Here is a 23,344-nt window from a genome sequence, read left to right on the forward strand (position 1 = left end):
GCCCACGCACCGTTTCCAATCCCTTTCATTTTACTCTATTATCTATGGTATTTTCGAGGGTATTTTCCATCTCTGAGTACTAATAATTTTTAATTTTAGTTTAATAATGTAACCATAATTGTTAAAATGGCTTCCTAGACTGCTGCCCCATGGACTACAGCTTTTTGAGCTTGTTTTTCTCTGTAATAGTTTAAGTAAGCCACAGGGGCCTACCAGGGCACAAATTATAGCAACTGGGGCCTGGCCCCAGTAGGCCCTAGTGTAGCTACGCCACTGCTTGGAATAGAGCTTCAGATGCTAAAATAAATTTCAGCTTTTCTTCTTTCTCCTACCCATGTGACATGATTTAGTTAGTTGTTGACGACACCCATAGCTTATTTTAATTATCATTATAACTATGCAGTCCATAATAATAATTTTTTTCAAATTGCTTAAAATATCACAACAGTACAAGTAATACATATCACTCAAGTGAATTCCAGCAGGCGAGTCCATTGCACCATAGTGCTTCATTATGACATCAAAGTGGGTATGCTTAGTTTTTTGCCAGCACTCTACTTGATACCAGGATTTAGTATCAGAGGCCTGGTATTCGATATAATAAGTACTTTGGTAACCATCTGCAGTGTTTGTGCATGTTTGTATTAATAATTAAGGTACATGTGCCTTAAGCCTACTATTTTTAGCGTCTACTAAATTTAGCTATATTAGCAAGAGAGCTTTAAATCGCTAAATTAAATAGACACCAAAATAATTATTATTCATTACAATGGTTATTATTTATAGTTAATTTGGTTAAAAATGCTAAAATTAGTAACGCTAAACATGACTTTTGCTGATTTCGCTAAAATCAGTAGACACAAATAATAGTTGGCTTAAAGTAATATCATAATTAGTGAATTAATGAATGAATCAATTAATCCTATCCTAAAAAAGATCATAAATTTTACTTAGCAAAGTAGCAACATAATTATGCAAGCTTACAGTGCTGTTTCCTCCATTTTTACATGGATTAGGCATGCAGTCATTGATGTTACCCTCACACAGAGTTCCATTATATCCAGTATCACATGTGCATGTAAGTGAAATGATGCATGTCCTGCAATTATGATACATGTAGATCTAGTTTGGAAAAAATTTCTTGAAGAGAATTTTGAGTTGCAGAGTGTACTATCTTTCAATGATCTTGTAAAAGTAAGTATTGTCTCATTAAGCTTTTGCTTCTCGAGTTTGTTATTGTTTCTTCACTCAGATGAATGATTCTAGTAAACTTATATTTTATATTACTATGTTACTTGAAGGCAATAATTCGAATGTTATCAAGAAAGTCACTGAAACAGTAACACTTGCAGAGGTATGTTCATATGCCTTCGCAATCATTTTAATGAATGTATGGTACCTTTATAATTAACTTCACAGAGGGAAGTATGTATTAACTTTATTAGAGAATCATGCACAGATGAAATAGAATGCATTAAAGGGAAGAGAGTATTTAGTGTCAATGTATTGTGTGACACATGAAGTGGAATGAACAAATGTCACCCCTATCAAACTGTTGTACAAAATTTCAACCATAATAAAAGTAATGGTAGGATTAGTATTGGGTATTGTACAGATCAAAAATTCACTGATACACCACAGGCACCAGGGACACATAGGTTCTAATCTAAATCATGAAAAATTGAAAATGTAGATGATACAGAAATACAGTGGCTGATATTCAAGAGGGGAAAGAGAGGGGTAAATGGAAATTCAGTTGAACAGGGCAAGCTCATGACAATGCTAAATTGAATAATTGTTCCCTATAGTCAGATCTTCTTAATAGTTTTATCAAATTTTGTAAAAAGTTTAAGCTGATTCAGATCAAAATTAGATTTTTACTCTACCTTATTCTTAACAGTAATAGTATTGGTGCATGTACACAATTGTAATTAAAATATTCACACAATTGCTAATCCTAGACTTTAACTTAAAGTTTTTAAAGATACTATTGCTACTATACCGATGTTATACTATCATTACTATAAGTTACCTGGTACATGTGTAAGTTACATTGACAATATCCACATCACTTACATTAATTGGTACCAATTTGTACTACAGCATGCATATAATAAACTGCTACAGTGATCATCTAACACATTTTGCACAGTCACATTACTAGTAAGACCTTATTTATTTATTTACTTATATATTTATAATACCGGTACTCATTTTATTTTATTTATTAATCTGTAGACAGATTCAAGATATTGAATATACTTCTGTTGACCAATATCCACTAGGTAAACTGCATGCCTTCATTTCTACATGTAATAAATGCAATATTGTTACAGTAATGTATAGTCTCAATTCGAACACTCTCTATAGGGTGCACTTCCATTAATTTTATGCAGCTTTGAATTTTTAGTGTGTAGTTTTGTTGATGAAAAGATGAATGAGAACTTGAAATTAAGAATGAAGTCGTCCAATTACTAGGCACCATTCCAGTGAGGTTAGAGTATAAACTCCTGGCATTTAGTAACGTGCTAAGTTTTCTGCAGGCAGTGGTTTAGTCTGAATGATAGGCTGTGTATCATCATGTTTTGATAGTGGAAGTGAAGGAGTAAGGGACTGATTATAACTTGGAATTAGAAGGTGTAAAGGTATTGACACTAAGATTATTGCTTCTCTTCTATTTTAACTTCTAATAGTTTTTGGCATGCTCAAGTTAAGCCTATACCCATCACTAAGTAAAAGACACAACAATTATAATAGTTTAGTGGCACAAAAATATCTTAGAAATAATAACATGCAAGCCTAATAGCATTAGTGTTTCCATTAGAGTCCCAAAAGGCTCCAAATCATAAAACTAAGGAATCTTTAAACATCGAGCACTGCAATATCAGAATCAAGTTTTAATTTCTTAAAATGTTTAGTAGCATGTAAAAAGTGTGGTGGAGTGGTCTTAAATGTGCGCTCAAAGGGTTCCAAAAGTTCAAAATAAACTAGCGTGGGCGGGCTCATTAATAATAAAAAACAGCCTAGCCACACCTGCTTAGGGGTAGGGCTGAATCTGGCTAAGCTAAGATGGAAGCAAGTGAATCGAGAAATGAGTGGAGTTTCAAGGATGAGTTTTGGTTTCCTGTGCAATTCATTTGTGAATCGTATGCAAAAAAGGAAGTTTTTCTTCATGGTGATTTTAATGGCTGGAAATCAACTGAAAAGCATCGTATGCAATTTAAAGATGGCTGCTATCGCCTTGTCCTGTTATTAAGTGAGGGATATTATCACTACAAATTTTTTGTAGATGGGATATATGAAAGAGATGAAGCCAACCCGCACGTTAGTGGCCCTTTCGGAAATTCTATCATGTTTGTCCATATGGATCCAAATGTTTATGGTATGAGAAATAACATTGGAATACTGGAACGCTCATATGGTCGCCCTGATTGGTGCGGTAGGGAGCTAATTAGTGAATGGTTTCCTTTGCCTTCTGACATAGCTAGTTTTGGCATCCTTCAAAGGCCATTATTTGTTTATTTGCCTTATTCGTACTACAGTACACCTTCCAAAAGGTATCCAGTATTGTACGCACTTGATGGGCAGAATCTGTTTTCTACTAACGATGGATTACCATTTGGTGGGTGGTATTTAGATCAAAAGCTAGATGATTGGTGGTCCAATGAAGTTCTTCCTGAATTTATACTAGTTGCTATTCCTAATTCAGATTATTTATGCATCGGGAACAGACAAAGGGAGTACACTGCACGAGATTTTTTTGCACTTGAAGATGAACCATTTGTGCAGTATCTTTTGCAAGTTATAAAGCCTAAAATTGATGATAATTACAGGACATTATCAGATTCCTCCCATACCTACATACTTGGTGCCTCACTTGGTGGTCTCTTGGCTTTTTTACTACAACTTTCTTTTCCAGATACTTTTTCTTGTGCGGTGTGCATTTCACCTGCTTTCTGGTTCATTGACAGTAAGAATGAAAGTGCTTTCACTGCATTTAAGAAGAAGCATCATAGTAAATGCAAATTGTACATTGATTCAGGAGATGGTGAAGGTGACAACAAAGAGCTTATTCGTGAAATGTCTGAATTGTTTAAAGAGTCTGAAAAAGAAAATGGGATACAGAATTTAATGTATTATTATGATCAATGTAAAGATAAAGTGTCATTGAATGTTACTCATGCCGAGAATGTCTGGCGTGATCGTATTATTGTTGGACTTAAATTTGCTTTTCAAGTGTAAAAATTGTAAAATAATTATTTACATATCAATAGTATATAATGTTCCTTCTCTGAGCATATTAAAGTGTGGCTCAGAAATGTTTAAAGAATACAGTGCTAGTACATCATTTGGTATGTCTGCAGCATAAGCATTTGCATATAAATAAGTCTTTTTAATAGTCTGTGGACATTCTGCTTTGGCAGCTATTACTGCTTGAGAAGGAGATGTCACAATATTGAGTTCTAATGTTTTAGTCACTTTAGTGCTATCTAACTGAATCAGTTCATCTTGAGAGGGTGAAGGACAAGATATCTTCTGCACAGCTACAGGCTGAGGAGACAAGGGAGTGTTTTTGTGTCTTAGTTCATCGATAGATGGTATTTCAGGATTACTTTGAGCTATTTCATGTGCACAATAAACCATCTATAAAATTAAAGAGTAAACTGTCAAGTTGTATGATAAATAACAGTCAATGACCACTTACCTGAATGAATTCTGTAGAAGACAATAATTTTGTATTCTTTAATCTATCTTCTAGTTCTTCCACCTTTTCATAATAGTCAGACACATTATCTACTGCCAATAGCTCTCTAATAAGAAATCAATAATAATTAAACTTAATTTTGTGATACTTTTCAAAAGCACCCCATATTGAAACTGCAGCATAAAGGAACATATCTGCTCCACAAACAATAACAGCATCAAAAAGGCGACGCAAAGCCTTGAAAAATAGGTTACAGTGATTAAAATTGTAAAAAGATCTTTACTTTCCATGACAGAGTGTTTGTAAACATATTGAGAAACCATCGTAATACAAAGATATTGGTTAATGGTGGTTCAAATGCTAATGAGTCTTTAAAAGTTGGAGGATGGCTTGATGAATATGATTTACACACACGGGAAGAATTAGCAGCCCTAAAAATAATCATATACTATAGCTATTAAAGTACAATCCATGTGTACATACTGAAGCTGATGTAAATGAGAAGACAACTTTGGAAAGAAGTATGAAAGCAAGTCATTTAATACCACTAACTCAACATGTAAAGTACGTAGTTCTTGTGTGAAATATGCTGGAGGTAACATAATGTCCATCAGACATATTAATACCTGTAAATTATATGATGGTGCATTTCAGTAGGAAGATATTCATAATTATTACTGTACCTTTACAGCAATTAACTCATTTCCTTGGGTGATCTTGAGTATCAGAGAAGACAATATGAATAGCTCAGAGGTAAATTCAGCAGAAAGGTTATGACGAGAATAAGCAAGCAATATACGTTCCACTGATTTGCATGTAACATACTTTGATTTCAATTTAGACGAAGATACCTATTGTTTGTGATAAAATTCTAATTGTGCACAAAAATAATGCTCTCCAGGTAATGCATTTTGTAGCAATAATTATTATTTATCTCTCACCTTGTTGATAAGCCTCAACCACTCCTGGTCTTTAGCACTTCTATCCTCCCTAAACAATACCGCAAAGTTTATATTTAGTGACCGAATGCTATGGGTTGTGATAACATTCCAAACCTAACCATAAATAAATGTTATGGTTGTTCATTGTTATCAATCACTCACTCTCTTCCTAAAAGGTTTTGGTATGCCACGCTTTATTCTCGATACAACAGCCCATGCTTGTAGCCACTACCACAAAAGGAATCATTACCAATTAATGACTAAATACTAACCTTTTTGTAAGCAGATTCACTGAAGCTACTAGGAGCAGATATTTTAAAATTTAAGTTTGTATCAAGGCCTACATGTATATTGAAAGTGGAATACCGTATAGACGGAAAATTTTGCAGCAATTTAATTTTGCGTTTTCAATAAATTTTGAATGTTTTTTAATTTTGCGAATTAAAATTATGCGATTTGGCCACGTTGTCTTGACCACACCCACACACGTACACACGATGCTAATGATACACGCCCATCGAGCCCACGTGATTTTAATTTTACGATTTTTAATTATGCGTTTATTTTTAAAACACAAAGCGCAAAATTAAATTCCCACAAAATTTTCCATCTATACGATAATTAATGCAGCTAGTGATGGAATAAATCTAAAAAATTAAGTTTCTACCAACCACACACAAAATTATACATTTTATCAAGCCAGTAATTTTGTCTTGCAAAAAGTAAATCAAATAAATTAACTGTATAGCCAGAACCATCCCAATGTGAGAGAAAAGGTGTAGGCTCACACTAGATCTGTACAGTGTCTTACTCGCATTCTATATCTGTAGTACATTAAGCTAATGTGATATGATGTATGCAATCTTAACTAGAAATGGGACAAAAAATTTACTTTTGAACATTCTATTACTAAAACGAACAAAATGTTTGAATCATTTGGTTCATACAAACTGTTTGATTGAAATATTTAAATATATTGCCAAATGTTAGTAGTGCTGCTAGAGCAAGTGTACTATTGGCTAAAATAAGATAAATAATTGTATCAAAATTTGTAACAAGGCAACAGGCCTTCTGAAAATTGCATTTGATTTTAAAACTTGAGCATTCAAATGTTCTGAAACACAAGAGAAGATTCAAATGTCAACACAGTTAGCCCCTAATTTTAACTAGCTTCTTCAATTTAAAACAAAGAGAGGGCACATTTTATGTAAAAAAGAAAGACCTTGATAGTACTGTGAAACTCAACCCAACTCATAGTTTCAAAGGGGTAGGGTGAGACTGCGCAATTCATTCCATACACAAAATCAAATTATTTTTTTAAAACATTTTTTGCCTAACATTATTTTTTGGCTACAAAAATTGTCATAATTATATTTACCATTTTGAGATGCATAATTTATTAACAACAAAGTAACACGATCCTCTTTCTCAGCCAGTAATCTTAATTTTTCATCTTTTTCCACTAAACAATGAACTAACTGCCTCGAAGCTTTACCAATATCTGATTGCAACTGAAAGACAATGGCACTCAATCGGGACAAATCTAAAAGATCAAACTTAGGACAGAATAACCTAGAGCTAATACCTAATTTATGTAGTGTCTCCTTGTTCAGATCCATATCTCCTACAGTGGTTCTTCACATGATTCATCTGAAAAGGTAGAGGAGACAATCCATTGTGGTCTTCTGGATATAAGCAGGGAGGGAGGGACTATTCTTTTCTAAACTCCACCTACCAAAAATGGCTGATGAAGAAAAGGATGCCATTTTATGTGAATTATTTACATGTCTTTCAATGCTTGGAGATTTAAGAAAGCAGTATGACCAGTTAGTGAGTGAAGTAAGTATTTTTTTGTTGCTAAATTATTATTTTATACTTCAAAGGGTTATATTCAACTATCAAAGGCAAGGTATAACTTGGGTGTATCAGCAGTTGGGTCTTTGCAATATCCAAACAATATGGCTCCTGTAGTGGGCTTGGATGTAAGTGATGATGGCCAGTTGCATATAGCCCCCATGACTGAAGATTGTGAAAACAATGATGAGTTAGATGTGAGAAAGCGTAGAGGAAGTAGTAAAAAAGAAAAGACTGAAAATCGATTAGGAAAAGCAGACCCTTTGTGTTGGTTCTCTGGTTTACCACCACAATCATTGAGAATGTCCCAGCAACACTTCAAAAAAAGTAATGGATTATCTACACTACTAATAATTCACTCACTCCAGACAAAAAAACTGTAATTTGGGACCAAGAATTACATTAAATGTCAATGTACTAAATGTACATAATGCACCTTGGGCAGTTATTAAAACCACCAATCACCCATATAATTCATCATTCACATTTCCTATTATACAATACTTTTATTATTATAATAGGCATCGAGATCGCTGTTGAACTAGCAAACACACAGGCAAAGATAATTGAACTTCAAAGGAAACTCTCTAATAAAGAAATTGAAGTTATAGCATCAATGTCAGAACAATAACTGCTTTATTGAACATTGTCAAGCCAATTATTGATGTTTATAGAGTCACTAATCATATGATAATACAGTTTGTGCAATGCTTCAGTTGGTGTTAATCCTTGTGGTATGGCACTTGGATCAATCCATTGGGATATTATTTCTTGACTAGTTGATAATGGAAGTGGTCTTGCTGGAGGCATAGGACTGATAGTGCTTTCATTATTTCTCATGCGTTCAATGTGACTGCATAAAAGTGAATAAAATGGTAATACAATGTATGTGTAATGATTACAGACACGTGTACTTACTTAAGATACAGTTTAGAATGATATATCGGCTTCTTTTTGGTGGGTGGTGCCACAAATATAGAGGGAGGTGAGTCACTCTGTGGGTCAGCTTGAACAACAGCATCAGTAGTGCCAGTGCTTGTAACGGTAGTGGTTTGCTGAGGAGTGATCATGAGAGTAGGAGTAACAGGAACAGGTGTTGTAATGATGTTATTCTGAGGAGTAGAGCTAACAGACTCATGAAAAGGAGTAATTTGAGTGGCAGCATTAATTGGAGTTACATTAACTGGTGTAATAGGTATTGATGGTTGCAATGCTTGCGTGCTTGTAGTAACAGAATCTTTTAGTAATGGAGTAGAAATAGTAGATCGTGGGAGAGACTTTAACACAGGGGCTTGTTGTGTGTGAATTCGCAACAAATGCACTTCTTTGACATGACGAGTAATCTTTTGCAGTGAATCAAAAGGTTTAGCTTGGGATTTGTTTCGAGGGCAATTAGACCAATAGCAGTAGTAATTTCCATCAGGTTCAGGAGAGATGTGGTTAGATCGAATGATATGTGAACCAAGTTCAGCAGTGTCATCAAATGATTCTTGACAGCCATTCCACATGCATGGATAAGCTAGAGTAGTTGTTGCTGGTTGCTGATGCAAAGCTTTTGCCTGATTAACTGCAAGAAGTGATTGCAGTTGCTGCAAAGAAAGTGTTACATGACCACCAGGTGTAGGGACGGCAATAACAGGAGTTTTAATCTGAGGGATTGGTACAACAGGTGGTGTTGAACTAACTGGAGGAGTAGGAGCAGGAGGAGGAGGAGCAGGAGGAGTAGCAACAGGAATGACAGCAGGAATCGTAGGATACAACTTTGGAGAATGACACTACAGGGCATATTATACAAAGTAATTACAAGAAATACAATTTACCTTCCAAAGAAACACATCTTCTGAAAGATAGTATTTTTCATCATGTAATACTGAACTGCTAAGATCAAAATGCTACAAGAATATTAGAAACAACGTTACAATTATTATCTCACTTTAAGCATTCTCATTTTTTTCACTAGCTTCTCTTCTTCATTATACCTTGATTCACAAATGTAAACATCAGCTTCAGGAATCTCAGCTGGCCTCCCTTCATAAGGAATTAAAAATATAAAATAAAGCTCAACTTACATTTGGTGTAGTCACTAGGATACAAGACACCACATTTCCTTATAATACTTCTCATTGGGTTAGAATCCTGTATATTACTCATAAAGAGCTCTCTTTCATAAAACATGCGGGAAGGTAAGTGCTGTACTTCTTCCACTCTTAAAAACCAAGGCCCACGAAACCATGGGTCATCACTAATGATAATCAAAATAATAAAATTGTAGTGTAAATACATTCTGACTTTGAATCAGTCCACATTTGATCAATACGAGCAATAAATGGTAAATCTTGGTCAGAACGAACATATACAAAGTCACCTACAATCAACAATGTACTTCATTATAAAGACATATCTAAACTGACCGAGTTTAAATACTTTTTCGTCAATGCAATACTGTTCATAATAGGTACAGTTTTCTTCCGGATTAGTGACAGAAGCTTTAACATCCTGCAAACAAAATCCTTTTAATGAGATACTGTATTGGCTAACCTTTAGTTCTCGAAAAAATGAAGTTTCAAGAGAATCTCCACTAGAATTAGCTTCACTGTCACCCTCCATACTAGCACTACCCTTAGTCTCATCAAGTGTTTCATCGGCATGGCTCTGCACCTTATCCTTGTCACTTTGCTTTAATAAACTAGTAAAAAAATACAAGTAATAACAATTTTTTAAACAATTATCACACCTAGTGATAACCAATACACATACTGGTATCATGGTATTTCTTAATGATAATTGCATCATTACAAATTTTTACACACAGGAGGCAAACATTCCAAAGATTGTTTTCACCATGTCACACTTAAATTCCGTAAATTTTGTATTTAATGAATAACAATGAGGACGTTTTAGCAACCAACCAGCCCCAACCGTTTATGTAAAGTGGTAGTGGCTACATCAAACAAAATCGCAGCTTTAAATAGGACAAAGTTTAGAGCTTTTAACAGAAAATACTGTCAAAAGACTTTCCTAGAAGTGATATAAGGTACATGTAGAGTTTCAATACTCTAAAGTCTTAATTAGAGCCTAGCTACATGTATGCTTGGAAGATAGTGAAAACAACTTTAGGAATTATTTTAAACTAATTATTATGATTAGTTATGGCAATACAGTATAATTATAGCTAGAAAATTTGAACTGAAAAATTTGGCAAACTGAATCTGAAACAGGTTTGGAGGTAAAACTGGGGCAAAATTTTAACCATGTACATGCTGTTACAGAGCCTGATTAAACTGGAAAGGAAACAAATCTCAATTCGCCAAATTTGCCAAAATTTAAAACTCTGCCTCAATACTGTGTTCTAGGAACAAAATTGTTATGTGATGGGCTTCAATGAGATCAGCCTTTTCTAATCATCAAATAATTGTTGTTAAAGTACAATGTAACATTACAAGAAAATCAATTTTGTTCTTATGTTCAAGTAATTGTAATCAATGATTACATTTACAATAATCATGATAACCAATAATATCCCTTTTTTTCAATATTGCCAATTGCAATAAGTCACATTTAAAACATGAATAAGGTGCTCATAACTTTCATAGAATCAGTCAAACTTGAATCTATAATGCGCAGTATCCACAATAACCCAGTTAAGTAGAATTAAAATAGTTTTCTAATAAACTACATGGATAATACAAACTTATACAGTGTATTTCTTTTTTTATTTGACATTCATTTTGCTTTTTATAGTGAACTAGGATAAAGGGTCAGACCTGTAAGGACTGGAAGACAATTTCTACCAGCAAATAATCTACCAACAAGAATTGGGCCCAAAATTAAAAAAAGACAAAGTTTAATCATGCATGTAACATTGTACATGCATATTGTATGTACAAAATAGATTAAAAATACTATCCATCTTCATTTATTAAGTTTATCAGATTTCCATATTTTCTTAAGTGATCCCTTCCTAGTGCACTACATGCAACAAAACAATGACTAACCTCTCTCCATCACTTGCAAAAACTGATGGTACTTTGATCAGTGAACATTGTGATGATCGTGGTAGCAGTTTAATATAAGAATTTTCTTGTACATTCCAAAACTATATCACATTTGCATTAATAAACAACAAAATAACGACTATACTTTGATCCTTTTGATACTTTTAGCTTTGTGCATATATCGTGATTCACAAACATACACATCTTCCTCAGAAAATCCCTGTGGGGGCAAACACCATCAACACAAACACACATTGATACTAACTTGTGGAAAAAACTTTACATATTCCTTGACAAAAAGGACATAGCATTTACCCATAACTGAGCTCAACAGTCCAGAACTATAAAAGTCACTTTTAAAAACCTCTTGCTTGAAAAATTTACGAGATGCAATGTGATAAGTTTCATGAGGTCGAAAAAACCAACAACCATCAAACCACTACAAATGGAATTATTGATGCATGTGTATCATACAAACAAATGTCATACTGGAATTCCTTGACTATCAGTCCATAAGGATTCAATTAATGCAATCTGTGGGGGTAAATGCTGTTCCCTATGATGACAAAATACATGTAAAGTAGGTGAGCAGTGTTAGTGTCACTGTGTGTGCTATTACCGAGGAGGAAGGTAAACAAAGTCTCCAGGAAAATATGTAATTTCACCCAACAAGAGAAACTTTTGTATAGTGCGCTCATTTAGAGGAGGAATCAACTATGGTAAGAATAGTATACATGTACATGTACATGCATATATGAAATGTAATAATTAGAACAAACAGTAGTTTGAGCACTAGAATCCATTTGATCGTCTTGCTTGCAGTCATATCTACAATCTTCTTCCTGTTCCTCATCATCAATATGCCTATAAAATTCTATAGGCTAAATCATAAAAAAAAAAAAAAACTTTATAGTTCTTTCTTCATATGCTGGACTCCATAAGAATGAGCTACAGATTCTGTCTCGAGTTTTGACATACTCTTTCTCTAATGAAATGATAATTTTATCTACTTCATTGTCCATTTCAGCTTCTATCTGACGTGCTTGTTGAAAAAGCAACAACAAATCTTTCTGAAGTTGGTCAAGACGCGTATAGCGTCCTAGTGATATCCAATGATTCACTTTCTCAAGTGATAATATGCGCTTCGACTTGCCACTAAAGAGATCAGTAAAAATAAGTTTATTCAACAAATTATATGTAAAATGGAGCAGTTTAAAAACAAAGTAAAAGACAAAGGCAATAAAAATTGAAGCTGCATACACATATACTAACACTGGTATAAACAAACTGCTCTCATATCATTACATTTACTGTACATGCATGTGCATACACCTGTACATGTACGTACCAATAATGAATATACTCTTGAAATAATGTATCTTATCTTAGCATATAACGTGATAACTTGAATGTTTAAACAATAATCTTACTCATCGCTGTAATCTAGAGTAGCTGTTACACTCTGAAGTACTTCAGATATAGTATGTCCTTCAGTATCTTGAGCTTCCATTAAAGCTGCCATTAGATCTTTCAGCAGTTTCTTTAACAGTTCCGGAGCATTTGGATACTGATACTTATTCCGTTGTTCATCAGTCAGTTCATTGTACTTGGTAACAGTTATACGATGTAAAGATAATGCATCCTAATGATAGACACTGTAATCATAATGATGCACAGTGGTGGCTTGTACATTTTGGTGATTCTATGCTGACATGCAATAAAACCAACATAAAACAGCCAATTACATAAAAGTATAAATGTAAATGCATGTTAAAATCAAAAATCTTAAGTGCGGCCAAAAACTGTCAATAAAGAATAGTTTTTACATGTACATGCACTTTACTTTGAATAAAGTACTATGAGATGGAACTGACTCACAATAACTATCATAAACCAAACAAAGATCACCAAATACTTCATGAACTGATCCATACTAATAAAAAATAATCACAAAATATAAACAACTAAATTACATACACTGTTGTTGTCAACTCTTTCAGACACTGTGCCAAGACCAATTACTTTCCTACTGCCACTGTGTCCTTCTCCTTCACCTTTCTAAGTGGACAGATAATTACTTAAATAAAGGCATTAATGCTCACAGAAAATTGAGGCGGATCCTTCAATGATAACCATAACTTCCGTCCAGTACTGTCCTGCATGGACACAATGAACAACAGGTGAAGCAGAATTTTAAGCTAAACTTACAATACAATTCTTCACAACAGCAAACAATGTTCCAACCCTATTAGTTAGACCTGCTTCTACTTTTTTATCACCAGTAGCAAAGTGAAGTGGCCAATTAGCTTGAAGCTGGTCAGCAGCAGTTTTTGCAATTGCCTTTAAAGCTAAAGCATCCTATGAAAAGAGCATGTATAAGTATCTACGTACAGAATGTATATGGTACCACTATGGAAAGAAACATACAAGGCTCCTCATATTACATGAGGAATTATGCATTTTTTTACATATCTTTGTTTTGTGCCTGTTAAAGTACATGTAAACAAGTGTAAAAAGCATCTAAAATCTGACACGATTTGAAACATGCTCACTCATGTTTAGGACAAAATGTTGAATAAAAGGTATTCTTATTTGCTAATGATACATGAAACATGACTGAATAATTCGATTGTAGAAAATATCTTGTAGAACTTACGAAATATCTTACAGCATGCAAAAAAATTACAAAACTGGCATGTTAATTCAACTTACTGTATGGATCTGTGAATATTCTTCATTAAATGTGATAGCATTGTTAACCAGTAGGTCAACATCATCCATCATTTCAGAGAATGTCTTATACTAGGAAAAAGTACAAAAAATCTTACTACGTTGTACATGGACAGTATAAATTACAATATCTTTCTTTATTTTTCGATAAATTTCTTTGAAATCAATTGGTGTCTTGATTACAATGTAATATTCTGGATAGAGCTTTGCTGATGGACGCTTCATGAATAACTCAGACATAACGCGTCCTTCTTTATCTGTAGCTCGAGTTATTTTCCGATAAAGGGCAAGTAAAACTTTCTTCAATGAAGGAGGAGATTTTGACTAAAGTAAGAGAACTGATTACAAAATTGTTTCAATATAAATAATATAATTTATAGAAATAATAATGCAGAACAGAAGTTATAAGTATAAGTAAATGCTAAAAATTTAAATGCAATGAATGTTTAAGATAAGCTTCAAAGGGAGCTGCAGCGGGATAAAATGGAACAGTTAAAATCGCAAAATAATTTAACACACAAATGAATGACACAACATGCAAATATTGCCCATTTATTGTTAATAGCAAAGACTTAAAATCATATAGTCTAAGATTTTCAGTTCATGGATTGTTTGATAGTTAATATGGATGTAGAGTACATTACTACAAGGCTACAATGTTAAATTCCATGATCATCCATTGTACCTTAAGTATTTTAGAAAAAGGATCCTCTGACAACTGGAGGGAATCTCTTTTAATGTGTAGCAAAAGTCTCTTCTTTGAATCTTCACTTTCTGGAGCATCACTGTCACTGCAACTGGAGTCCTCACTAGTTGTACTAATAATGCAAACCTGACAAAGAAAAAGTTACCTTTCACTATCATCCATTGATTTTATAATTTTAGGTGATTGTAATCTACAAAAAAACAACAAAATTACACGTTTGTTAACACAAAATGAACATGCAGACTTTGTTGTTCTTTCCACAGTTTTATACTTCCTTTCTAGTTCTATACAACGATTAATTATAACTTTACGAAGTGTGGTAGCCATCTTAAAATTAATCATCATGTACTAATACACAACTTTATACACATTACTTTATGAATGTCAGAGAGAGGCTCATTAAAATATTGTGCATTCTTTATCATAAGAAGCAAATCTTCTTGTATCTCTTTTAAATTCCTATAATGGCCAGACTCAATATTGCTTTTAATCATAGCTAGCCCAATAGGTTCAGTAATGATGCGATAATATTCAGGATACTCCTAATAAAAATATCAATTTTGAAATGCTCATGATCAAATATCAAATAGACATTCAATGTACATGTAAGTGTCTTTATTAATATTTTACTTTTATTACTGACATTAGGCAGATAAACATTACACATGTACACTACCTTTGCAGATGGAAGATCTATGAAAGGCTGGGAAATATAATCACCATTACTATCATGATAACTATAAATATCTGCAAAGTATATTTTAATAGGATCATCTGAAGATAAATAATCATCAAGCCACGCCTTTGAACGAGTTGTTTTTCCAGCATTACTTAATCGTTTGCTACTGGTTGGAGCAGAGCCAGATGAAGGCTTTGCAGAACTAGATTTACATGCAGAAGATGCAGGAGGAGTCTTGCCTAAAGATGACAGCTTCAGAGAGACTGTTTTAGGAGATAATGGTGAAGTTATATCACCTACATGTAAATTAATTAAAATTATACATACAAGCAACTGCACTACTTTCATAAACAGATATATCTTGCAATGCCTTCAGGAACTCTTTCTCTAAAGAGCAAGCTCTCTTGTACTCAGCAGAAGAGGGCTAAAGTCAATTTTACATTTTAAAATTAAATTCAGTGAAACTTTACCGTATAAAAGAGCTTTGCATTTTCAATGAGAAGTTGAATATCAGAAATAAAAAGTGGAACAGTGTCATATTCATCAGTTTTCAATTTTTGCTATTTAAAATAAGAAATATTAAATGCATGATGCATCATGACATGCATTATACAGTTATTGTAAGATCAAAGGCACTGCCAGTCTGGGTGGTAGATGCATATACATGCTGGCATGCCTATAATGATTTTATAGTGCCATGCAGTGCATGGTCAAGAAATGACAGCCTTTCTCTTTCCCAAATCAGCAAAATTTAAGGTTTTTCTTCACTAGCAATTCTAACGTAAATTACCGTATAGTGGGTAATTTTGGAGGGGATTAAATTTGGCAAATTTGGCGTTTTGATAGCCATTCGCCAAAATAAAAATCTGCCATTTTGAGCCATTATACGCATGCTCAATGGCACGTGGCCACAAATTCACCAAATTAGAAATCCGCCAATCACCAAAATTTAGCCCCTCCAAATTTACCCGCCATACGGTAACCAGTTTGAAGCTGAATTGAACAATACAAAGAAAACAACAACTCCAAAAATTTAGCTTTATAGAAATCTACTTAAGCAGTCAAACCAAACACAGCTGTGTCTTGTTACTCCTATAACTATTGCTACAAAACTTCTTTTCTGCTTATTAATGCTAAAATTATACTCCTTTTCTGCCATGAGCTGTACAAAAAATGTTATAGAGAAGCAACTTTACTGCTGTAAAAGAAAAATTCATTATATGAAAGAAATTATGGCATCAAAACGTGACATCAGCACAAATGCTCTATAATACCATGTAGCGGGAAATTTTGGAGAGAGTTAAATTTGGCAAATCGCTAAATTTTGCAGACTGGCAAAATTTAATTAATGGCCATGTGCCATTGAGCATGTACATGTATAATTGCTGAAAATGGTGGATTTTATTTTGGAAAATGGCTATCAAAACACCCAACTTAATTCAGTCCAAAATTTCCCACTATATGGTAATTGCTCATCTCACTTGAATTTTGAGTAGATCTATTGGGTATGTGACAACTTTGTAATACTCAGGAATTGACCGACGATTAGGCAATCGAACAACAAAGTCACACAACGGTTGATTATCTGGTCCTTTGAAAGAGCGAAGAGCATCATACAACTTGCTGCAGAGTTCAGTCTGTAGAGGAGGAGGAGTCAAAATGGTACATATGCATGCATGCATGTAAACAACACACAAAACACTTGACTCACTTTACTGTATAATTCAGGTGGTACACCCCATGGATCTGAAATAAGAGACTCTTTTCTTCTTTTCTGTTTCTTTAAGACACCCGGTTGCTGATCCTCTGACTCCACACTACTTTGCCGCCTTCTTTTCATGATGCATTTGCCATTTTGGTAAAATGGGCGGCCACGTGGGCGGGTTAGCGTTACACCCCTTTGCAAGGATCATGCATTTTGATGAATGATGATGTATGCTCTTTGCTTGAGCTCCATTATTTTCTCGATTCTTTGTGGAACTAACAGTGCATCCGTATCATCAGGCACCACAGGCCCATATTTAGTTGCTTGGGATGCCAATTCGTATCCTTCTGTCAAGGTCCTTCGTCAAAATAAATTAGTATGGTTCTCATCTCCTAGCCCAGATGATAGTATTATAACTGTAGTCAAAGAAAAGGAAGTCGTTGTACAAAGTGGAGGTGACTATAATTTTGATGATACAGTTATTGATGAATGTAGCAAAGCAACATTCAAGTCATTAAATGTAGTAAAAACAGGTGGAATGCCAATAGTTGTTCTTTCTGGTGATCTTTGTAATAATGACACCTTTACATTAACATTTCAGTCTGTAGCCACAATTGAAAATTATATGCATTTAATTTTTAATGTAACCGTTAATACAAATTACTACAATAGACTTAAGTTGGTGTATGGCTGTGACGAGAACGAGCAGTTTTATGGTCTTGGTGTGCAGTATACATACTTAAAAATGAGAGGACACCGTGTTCCTCTATTCATTTCTGAGCAAGGAGTAGGTCGTGGTGTTGAACCTTTAACTGCTATTTTAAACTTAATTTCAGCTGGTGCAGGTAAATATGATATTATTGATTAATTTTTACAATAGGCTTACTTGGTGTTTATATAGGAGGAAATCACTTCACAACTTACTCGCGTGTTCCTTTCTATGTGACAAGTCTTAATCGCTCTCTTGTGATCGAGTCTTTTGAATATGCCACTTTTTATGTCCCTGTATTTGGAACATCAGTCACCATTGAAATAAATGCAACAAATATACGTGGGAGGATAATTACAGGTTTGGTTTTAATTAACATTGAATAATATCTCTGACACACATCTTAGGTGACTCTCCACTTCATATACTGCAATCTTATACATCATACACTGGAAGGATGAAACCATTGCCTACATGGTTCCATAGTGGTGCTATTTTGGGTTTGCAAGGTGGACCTAAAATTGTAATGGATATACTCATGTCTGTTAATAAAACTATGGGCACACTGAAAGATGTTGTTGGAGTGTGGCTGCAGGATTGGTCAGGACAAAGAAATATCAGTGGCAAGAATGACCTGCCTCGTACTGGTGTATGGTGGAATTGGGAGGTATGACACAACTGCATTATTTGCTAAATTATGCAGCACTTTTTTAGTTGTTCCATAGTTTTTGAAATATACATGTCTGTAGCATTTTATTAATATCTTTGACCCCCTTTTTGCTGTAATTTTCATACATTGATTTCATAACATTGTTGTAAATCTTCAAAAGTTTGTAGCTTTACAGTTTGATTATTACTGTAGATTGATCAAAATCACTATCCTCATTGGGAAGATTTTGTTGAAAACTTGGCAACAATGGGAATTCGTGTGACTACATACATAAACCCACTTCTGGCCAATATAACTAATCGTGGAACTCCATTTCAACATAATTACTATGATGAAGGGATAAGCAACAATTACTTTGTTAAGGAAAGTAATGGAAAGGTTTGGAGTGGCTACAGTAATAGTACACTTGTTGATTTGACAAACTTACAAGCTTACAACTGGTTGAAGAATATGATTATTAAAGTAAGAAGATAATGAATGCATATTATTGTATAATAATTATGTTAACTTTTAGAACATGCTTGCTAATAATATTAGTGGATGGATGTGTGATTTTGGCGAATCTCTTCCACTTGATGCATTACTTTTTGATGGACAAAGTGCCAGTGCATTTCATAATACTTACTCTGCTGCTTGGGGGAAACTTAATGCTGAGGCCATTCAGGATGCTGTAAAAATGAACCTGTTATCGGCAAAACAGGTATTTGTGAAGGGTACTGTTTTTGACATCCATGTCGCTTTGGTTATTATAGGCATCAGAGATTGTATACTTCATGCGGAGTGGTAATATGTTTAGTTCTACACTTACACCACTCTTTTGGCTTGGGGATCAATTGGTCAGCTGGGACCACTATGATGGATTAGGGTCAGCAATAATAGGACTGATCAATAGTGGCATGGTGGGGTTCTCATTGACTCACTCTGACATTGGTGGATATACTGCTATTAAAGTGAAGAATCAACGAATTCCATTTGTGACGTAAAATGAGTGCATTAACATATCAATGATAATTATTATTACTGCAGGTATATAAGAGATAAGGAACTTCTGATGAGGTGGTGTGAATTTTCAGCATTCACTGTTACCTATCGCTCACACCAAGGAACGTTACCTGATGAAAATTGGCAATTTTATTCATCCACTGATACAATGAAGCACTTCTTCCGAATGTCTCGTGTTTTTGTGGCATGGATGTTTTATCGAGTATCACTTATTGACGTAGCTACTGATAAAGGATGGCCAGTTATACGACATATGGCATTTGTATACCCAGGGAACACTGAATTACAAGCTCAAGATCTAAGATATCAGTACATGATTGGGACTGAGCTGTTGATTGCTCCAGTATATAAAAAAGGTGCAAACTCGGTTAATGTTTTTCTGCCACAGGACACGATATGGGTTCATGTATGGACTAACACCACCTACAATGGTTAGTCAAATTCTATGTTTAATTACTATATTTCAGTTCATAAATTGTGATTAGGACAAAACAAGTGGCTGAATATAGCAGCTCCCATGGGATGCCCTGTGGTTCTCTATCCTTCCAGTTCTACAACTGGTGCACAATTTGTTGACAATCTAATTAAGGAGGATCTTATGCAAGCTTGTAGCAACTAATAGCAACTTTTGTTTGATTATTACTAAAATTTATAATTGTTATTTTATCAAAACCAATTATTGTTGAATAGAACTTTACTTTCAATTATAATTAACAGTTAAGTCTATTGGAACGCAATTGGTCTCTGGTAAGCAAACAACTTCTTGAAATGACCAGATCGTACACGATGAGGTAATGGAAAACGTATCTTCGAATTCTAAAATAAATTGGTAAAAATGCCGACTTTGGTGTCAAGAAAGACTTACGTGAAATTGTTTCACATGAGGACGACGACACTTGTTTGCTGGAATAGCCTCTACTTTAATGATTTGAATGCTTGATGCTCTTGCTCGATGACGAGCAGCCATATCTCGATCTACAATGAAACATAAATAAAAAGAATAGCTTTAATTGACAAAACCAAAGCATGACAATGTCAGGAAATTATTTGAGTATTTTTTGTAAAAGGTTAAGATTGTTGCCTACTACCATATAGCCCGGCAATTTCTTGTTTTGAGTGAATCACCAAATCATTTTGTAGACCCAATTTCACACATACTCAATGACACATGGCTACACAAAAATAAAAGTACTTGATCACCAAAAGTTAGCAATGCAACTGAAATATGTTATGCTTAGAATAAACAAATACTGTATTTTGTAAACCGTATAAATGCCTGGTCCAAATAAACGCCTGTCATTAATACAATAATTCTAGCTATAGATACGCATATCACTATTTAGATAGCTCCAAAGTGCTTAATATTTAGAGCCTCGTCTGACTTGCCCCAGAGTTGGGGGTTCAATTCCCGCTCAAGGTCACTTTTTATTTTTTCAACAATTTTTTTTGCTGCTAAGAAATAAACGCCCAGGCGTTTAATCGGTACAATACGGTACACATATACACACAACTTCTGATGAAAAGGTCGTAACAAAAATACTTCAATTAGGATTCTTACACCCAAAACAATTAATAACTATTATTTTAATGAATCATTTTTACAATAATGCTTAGCACAAAATTAATTATGCGGCATGTGCAATTATCCACATTAACAAGATAAAAAGAATTAATCATTACAATAACTTACAACAAAGTGTTACAGCACCAGCAATAGTCAAGTCTCTATATTCACGATACATGTTATGTGTTCCACTACGAGAGTCGTAACGCAACCATATTCCTACATTCTTGATAACAGTTGGATGACGGTCAGGTACCTAAACACAAACAATAATTAAAAAAGCAAGTTACTTGTACATGTAGCACTTAATTTAACTCAAACAACTCCACACCAAAACATGTTATAAGAACAATTAATACATGTACAAGTGTATAAGTACTTTATCACCTACACCCACTTATAGGAGTGTATCAGTAATCATTAGGATGAAGCAGATATTAAAGTGTGACTAATTCCTCATTAGTAGTAGCAATTAAGGCAAGAATGAGTTAAAGGGACACATTCACGGAAGCACACCATCTTGAAAAACTGGCCCGTTTTTCAAGATGACATCATTAATAATGACATGTAGTGTTGATAACTATTCATAACATACAGCCGCACCCCTAAAAATTAAGGCAAAATGGCTACTCGAGTGATTATTTGTAAAAAAGAGTATCTAAAAGAGTATCTTGGGGTAGCAAAAGAGCTCATTCTGGTCAAAGAAGTGTTCTACAGATGCCTACTCCTGGTTCTACGCCTGATTGCTCTGTCTCTAATCTCTACACGTGTTATAACTATTAATTAATGATCTGTTGCACGCCCAATTTCATGTTACTTCCTCTACAGTAACGTGTGCATCTGTTTCCGTGAACATGTCCCTTTAAGACCCTCTAAATTCAGTCCCCATTGAGGCTGGCAATATGGATTCCATATGCTGTCTAATGATAAAATTGGCTGAAAATGCTTTCTGTTGTTAAGTATAAAAAGAAAATATTGCAACTGGGCACTAGGAGGGTGTGGTCTCAATGACAAAGATGATCGTGTTTAAACAGTCAAGTTTTCTATAACAGCTACATAACAGAGAGGAGCTATCTCAAGCATCTCTAAAGGCAATCTTATCAGCTCTGTAAAATCTGGAAACTTAAGGGGCAGCTTTTATTAGTATTACATTAGAAATAAACTGATATTAAAAAATGGAACAGAATCATGTCTGTTCTATTCATCATGACCCATTGCCCTCATCTGGATCAATTCCTAAATTCTATACCAAAAGTAAAATTAATCCACATAAAATCTAAACCCCTTAATCCTAGCATATTTCCCAAAAACCGTAACAAGCCCAAGTGAGGTTGATCTAGAACAACAATCCCACTTCATTTACTGTAGGGTACCTGGGTCAACTAGAATATATGCCACCAGGAACCACACCCTCTCGTCAATCTTAGTTAGAGTGCCTGCCCATAGGGTTAAGGGGTTGGGGTTTAGTGTTTATTATTTTATTTCCGGTGTCAGATATTCTAGTTGATCTGGGTACCTTTTTAGGGGTTCAAATTTTGTGCATTTTGTAATTTTTCAAAAATTCATGGAAATCAAACTGTGACAGTACAAGATGGCAGACGGCATAAATTCACAAAAATTAAATCTTCAAAATAGATTCAAGGCAAATTCACGAAATTTACAGCCCTCAAAAAAGGGTACCCTAAGGTACTTTAAACTAATCCCAACCCTATTGTCTCTGTCTAATTAAGTTTTAATATTAATGATATTTGTCACAAAAATACCTTTCCACAATACACAATTTCTCCATTAGCTTTTTTTATCTTTTTAAGCATCTTCAAGAAATACCAGAAACGAGATTTGGCAGCAACACTATCAGGTGCAAATATTCGCATTCTGTACACTTGAGGATTCTTATCCTTCTCTGTGGGCAATCTTCGGCCCATAATCTTGAATTCTTTAAGCTATTGGTAAAATTTTAGTAAATACCATTATTGATAAAGAACAACAATAATACCTGTCCCTTGGCCTTCATTTTGTAGTGAACAACGTGCAGTCAGAGGACGGAGCATGCGCATTAGACATTTATGCCATTGGGCGCGCAT

The 23,344-nt window shown here is 34.4% G+C and overlaps 5 protein-coding genes and 1 long non-coding RNA gene across 7 annotated transcripts; 3 read left to right on the plus strand and 3 right to left on the minus strand.

Annotated features, from left to right (window-relative positions):
• Window positions 1-1,193: 1,193 nt before the first annotated feature.
• Window positions 1,194-11,367, plus strand: LOC109593826 (uncharacterized). 2 transcript variants are annotated; one of them, XR_002191171.1, is made up of 4 exons: window positions 1,194-2,285; window positions 2,411-2,494; window positions 2,544-2,645; window positions 11,242-11,367. It is a non-coding gene; the product is annotated as an uncharacterized LOC109593826 (long non-coding RNA). The 2 variants fall into 2 exon arrangements; XR_002191170.1 differs by having other exon boundaries at window positions 2,411-2,645.
• On the minus strand, window positions 4,211-7,324 carry LOC105316666 (TBC1 domain family member 30-like). The gene is made up of 11 exons (XM_011411738.2): window positions 7,232-7,324; window positions 7,025-7,189; window positions 5,919-5,986; window positions 5,809-5,874; window positions 5,647-5,760; window positions 5,389-5,556; window positions 5,189-5,331; window positions 4,989-5,136; window positions 4,854-4,942; window positions 4,706-4,811; window positions 4,211-4,644 (listed from the first exon to the last, which is right to left on the minus strand). The coding sequence occupies exons 1-11, from the start codon at window positions 7,263-7,265 to the stop codon at window positions 4,261-4,263; spliced, it is 1,485 nt and encodes a 494-aa protein (XP_011410040.1). The 5' UTR covers window positions 7,266-7,324; the 3' UTR covers window positions 4,211-4,260.
• Window positions 7,354-8,188, plus strand: LOC105316646 (coiled-coil domain-containing protein 115-like). The gene is made up of 3 exons (XM_011411710.2): window positions 7,354-7,485; window positions 7,530-7,827; window positions 8,022-8,188. The coding sequence occupies exons 1-3, from the start codon at window positions 7,387-7,389 to the stop codon at window positions 8,129-8,131; spliced, it is 507 nt and encodes a 168-aa protein (XP_011410012.1). The 5' UTR covers window positions 7,354-7,386; the 3' UTR covers window positions 8,132-8,188.
• On the minus strand, window positions 8,073-17,500 carry LOC105316667 (protein polybromo-1-like). Its single transcript, XM_020008931.1, has 31 exons — window positions 17,322-17,500; window positions 17,092-17,247; window positions 16,081-16,170; window positions 15,953-16,034; window positions 15,608-15,906; window positions 15,306-15,473; window positions 15,176-15,258; window positions 15,077-15,121; window positions 14,911-15,034; window positions 14,352-14,549; window positions 14,208-14,297; window positions 13,704-13,853; window positions 13,598-13,651; window positions 13,473-13,553; window positions 13,339-13,428; window positions 12,926-13,137; window positions 12,402-12,650; window positions 12,275-12,359; window positions 12,115-12,209; window positions 11,985-12,051; window positions 11,761-11,934; window positions 11,641-11,715; window positions 11,496-11,596; window positions 10,039-10,186; window positions 9,912-9,996; window positions 9,790-9,865; window positions 9,570-9,742; window positions 9,434-9,528; window positions 9,321-9,392; window positions 8,419-9,275; window positions 8,073-8,353 (listed from the first exon to the last, which is right to left on the minus strand). The coding sequence occupies exons 1-31, from the start codon at window positions 17,448-17,450 to the stop codon at window positions 8,137-8,139; spliced, it is 4,620 nt and encodes a 1,539-aa protein (XP_019864490.1). The 5' UTR covers window positions 17,451-17,500; the 3' UTR covers window positions 8,073-8,136.
• A 5-nt stretch (window positions 17,501-17,505) lies between these two features.
• Window positions 17,506-20,406, plus strand: LOC100638248 (sulfoquinovosidase-like). The gene is made up of 8 exons (XM_011411740.2): window positions 17,506-18,160; window positions 18,217-18,384; window positions 18,432-18,691; window positions 18,887-19,156; window positions 19,209-19,394; window positions 19,447-19,673; window positions 19,721-20,127; window positions 20,182-20,406. Exons 1-8 carry the CDS (start codon window positions 17,536-17,538, stop codon window positions 20,313-20,315), a joined length of 2,277 nt encoding a protein of 758 aa, XP_011410042.2. The 5' UTR covers window positions 17,506-17,535; the 3' UTR covers window positions 20,316-20,406.
• LOC100635599 (60S ribosomal protein L18a-like) lies at window positions 20,340-23,318 on the minus strand. Its single transcript, XM_003383942.3, has 5 exons — window positions 23,257-23,318; window positions 23,024-23,203; window positions 21,387-21,516; window positions 20,562-20,671; window positions 20,340-20,512 (listed from the first exon to the last, which is right to left on the minus strand). The coding sequence occupies exons 1-5, from the start codon at window positions 23,272-23,274 to the stop codon at window positions 20,420-20,422; spliced, it is 531 nt and encodes a 176-aa protein (XP_003383990.1). The 5' UTR covers window positions 23,275-23,318; the 3' UTR covers window positions 20,340-20,419.
• Window positions 23,319-23,344: the final 26 nt, after the last annotated feature.

Source organism: Amphimedon queenslandica, unplaced genomic scaffold, assembly GCF_000090795.2.
Source record: "Amphimedon queenslandica unplaced genomic scaffold, v1.1 AMPQUscaffold_13504, whole genome shotgun sequence".
Taxonomy (NCBI): Eukaryota; Metazoa; Porifera; class Demospongiae; order Haplosclerida; family Niphatidae; genus Amphimedon; species Amphimedon queenslandica.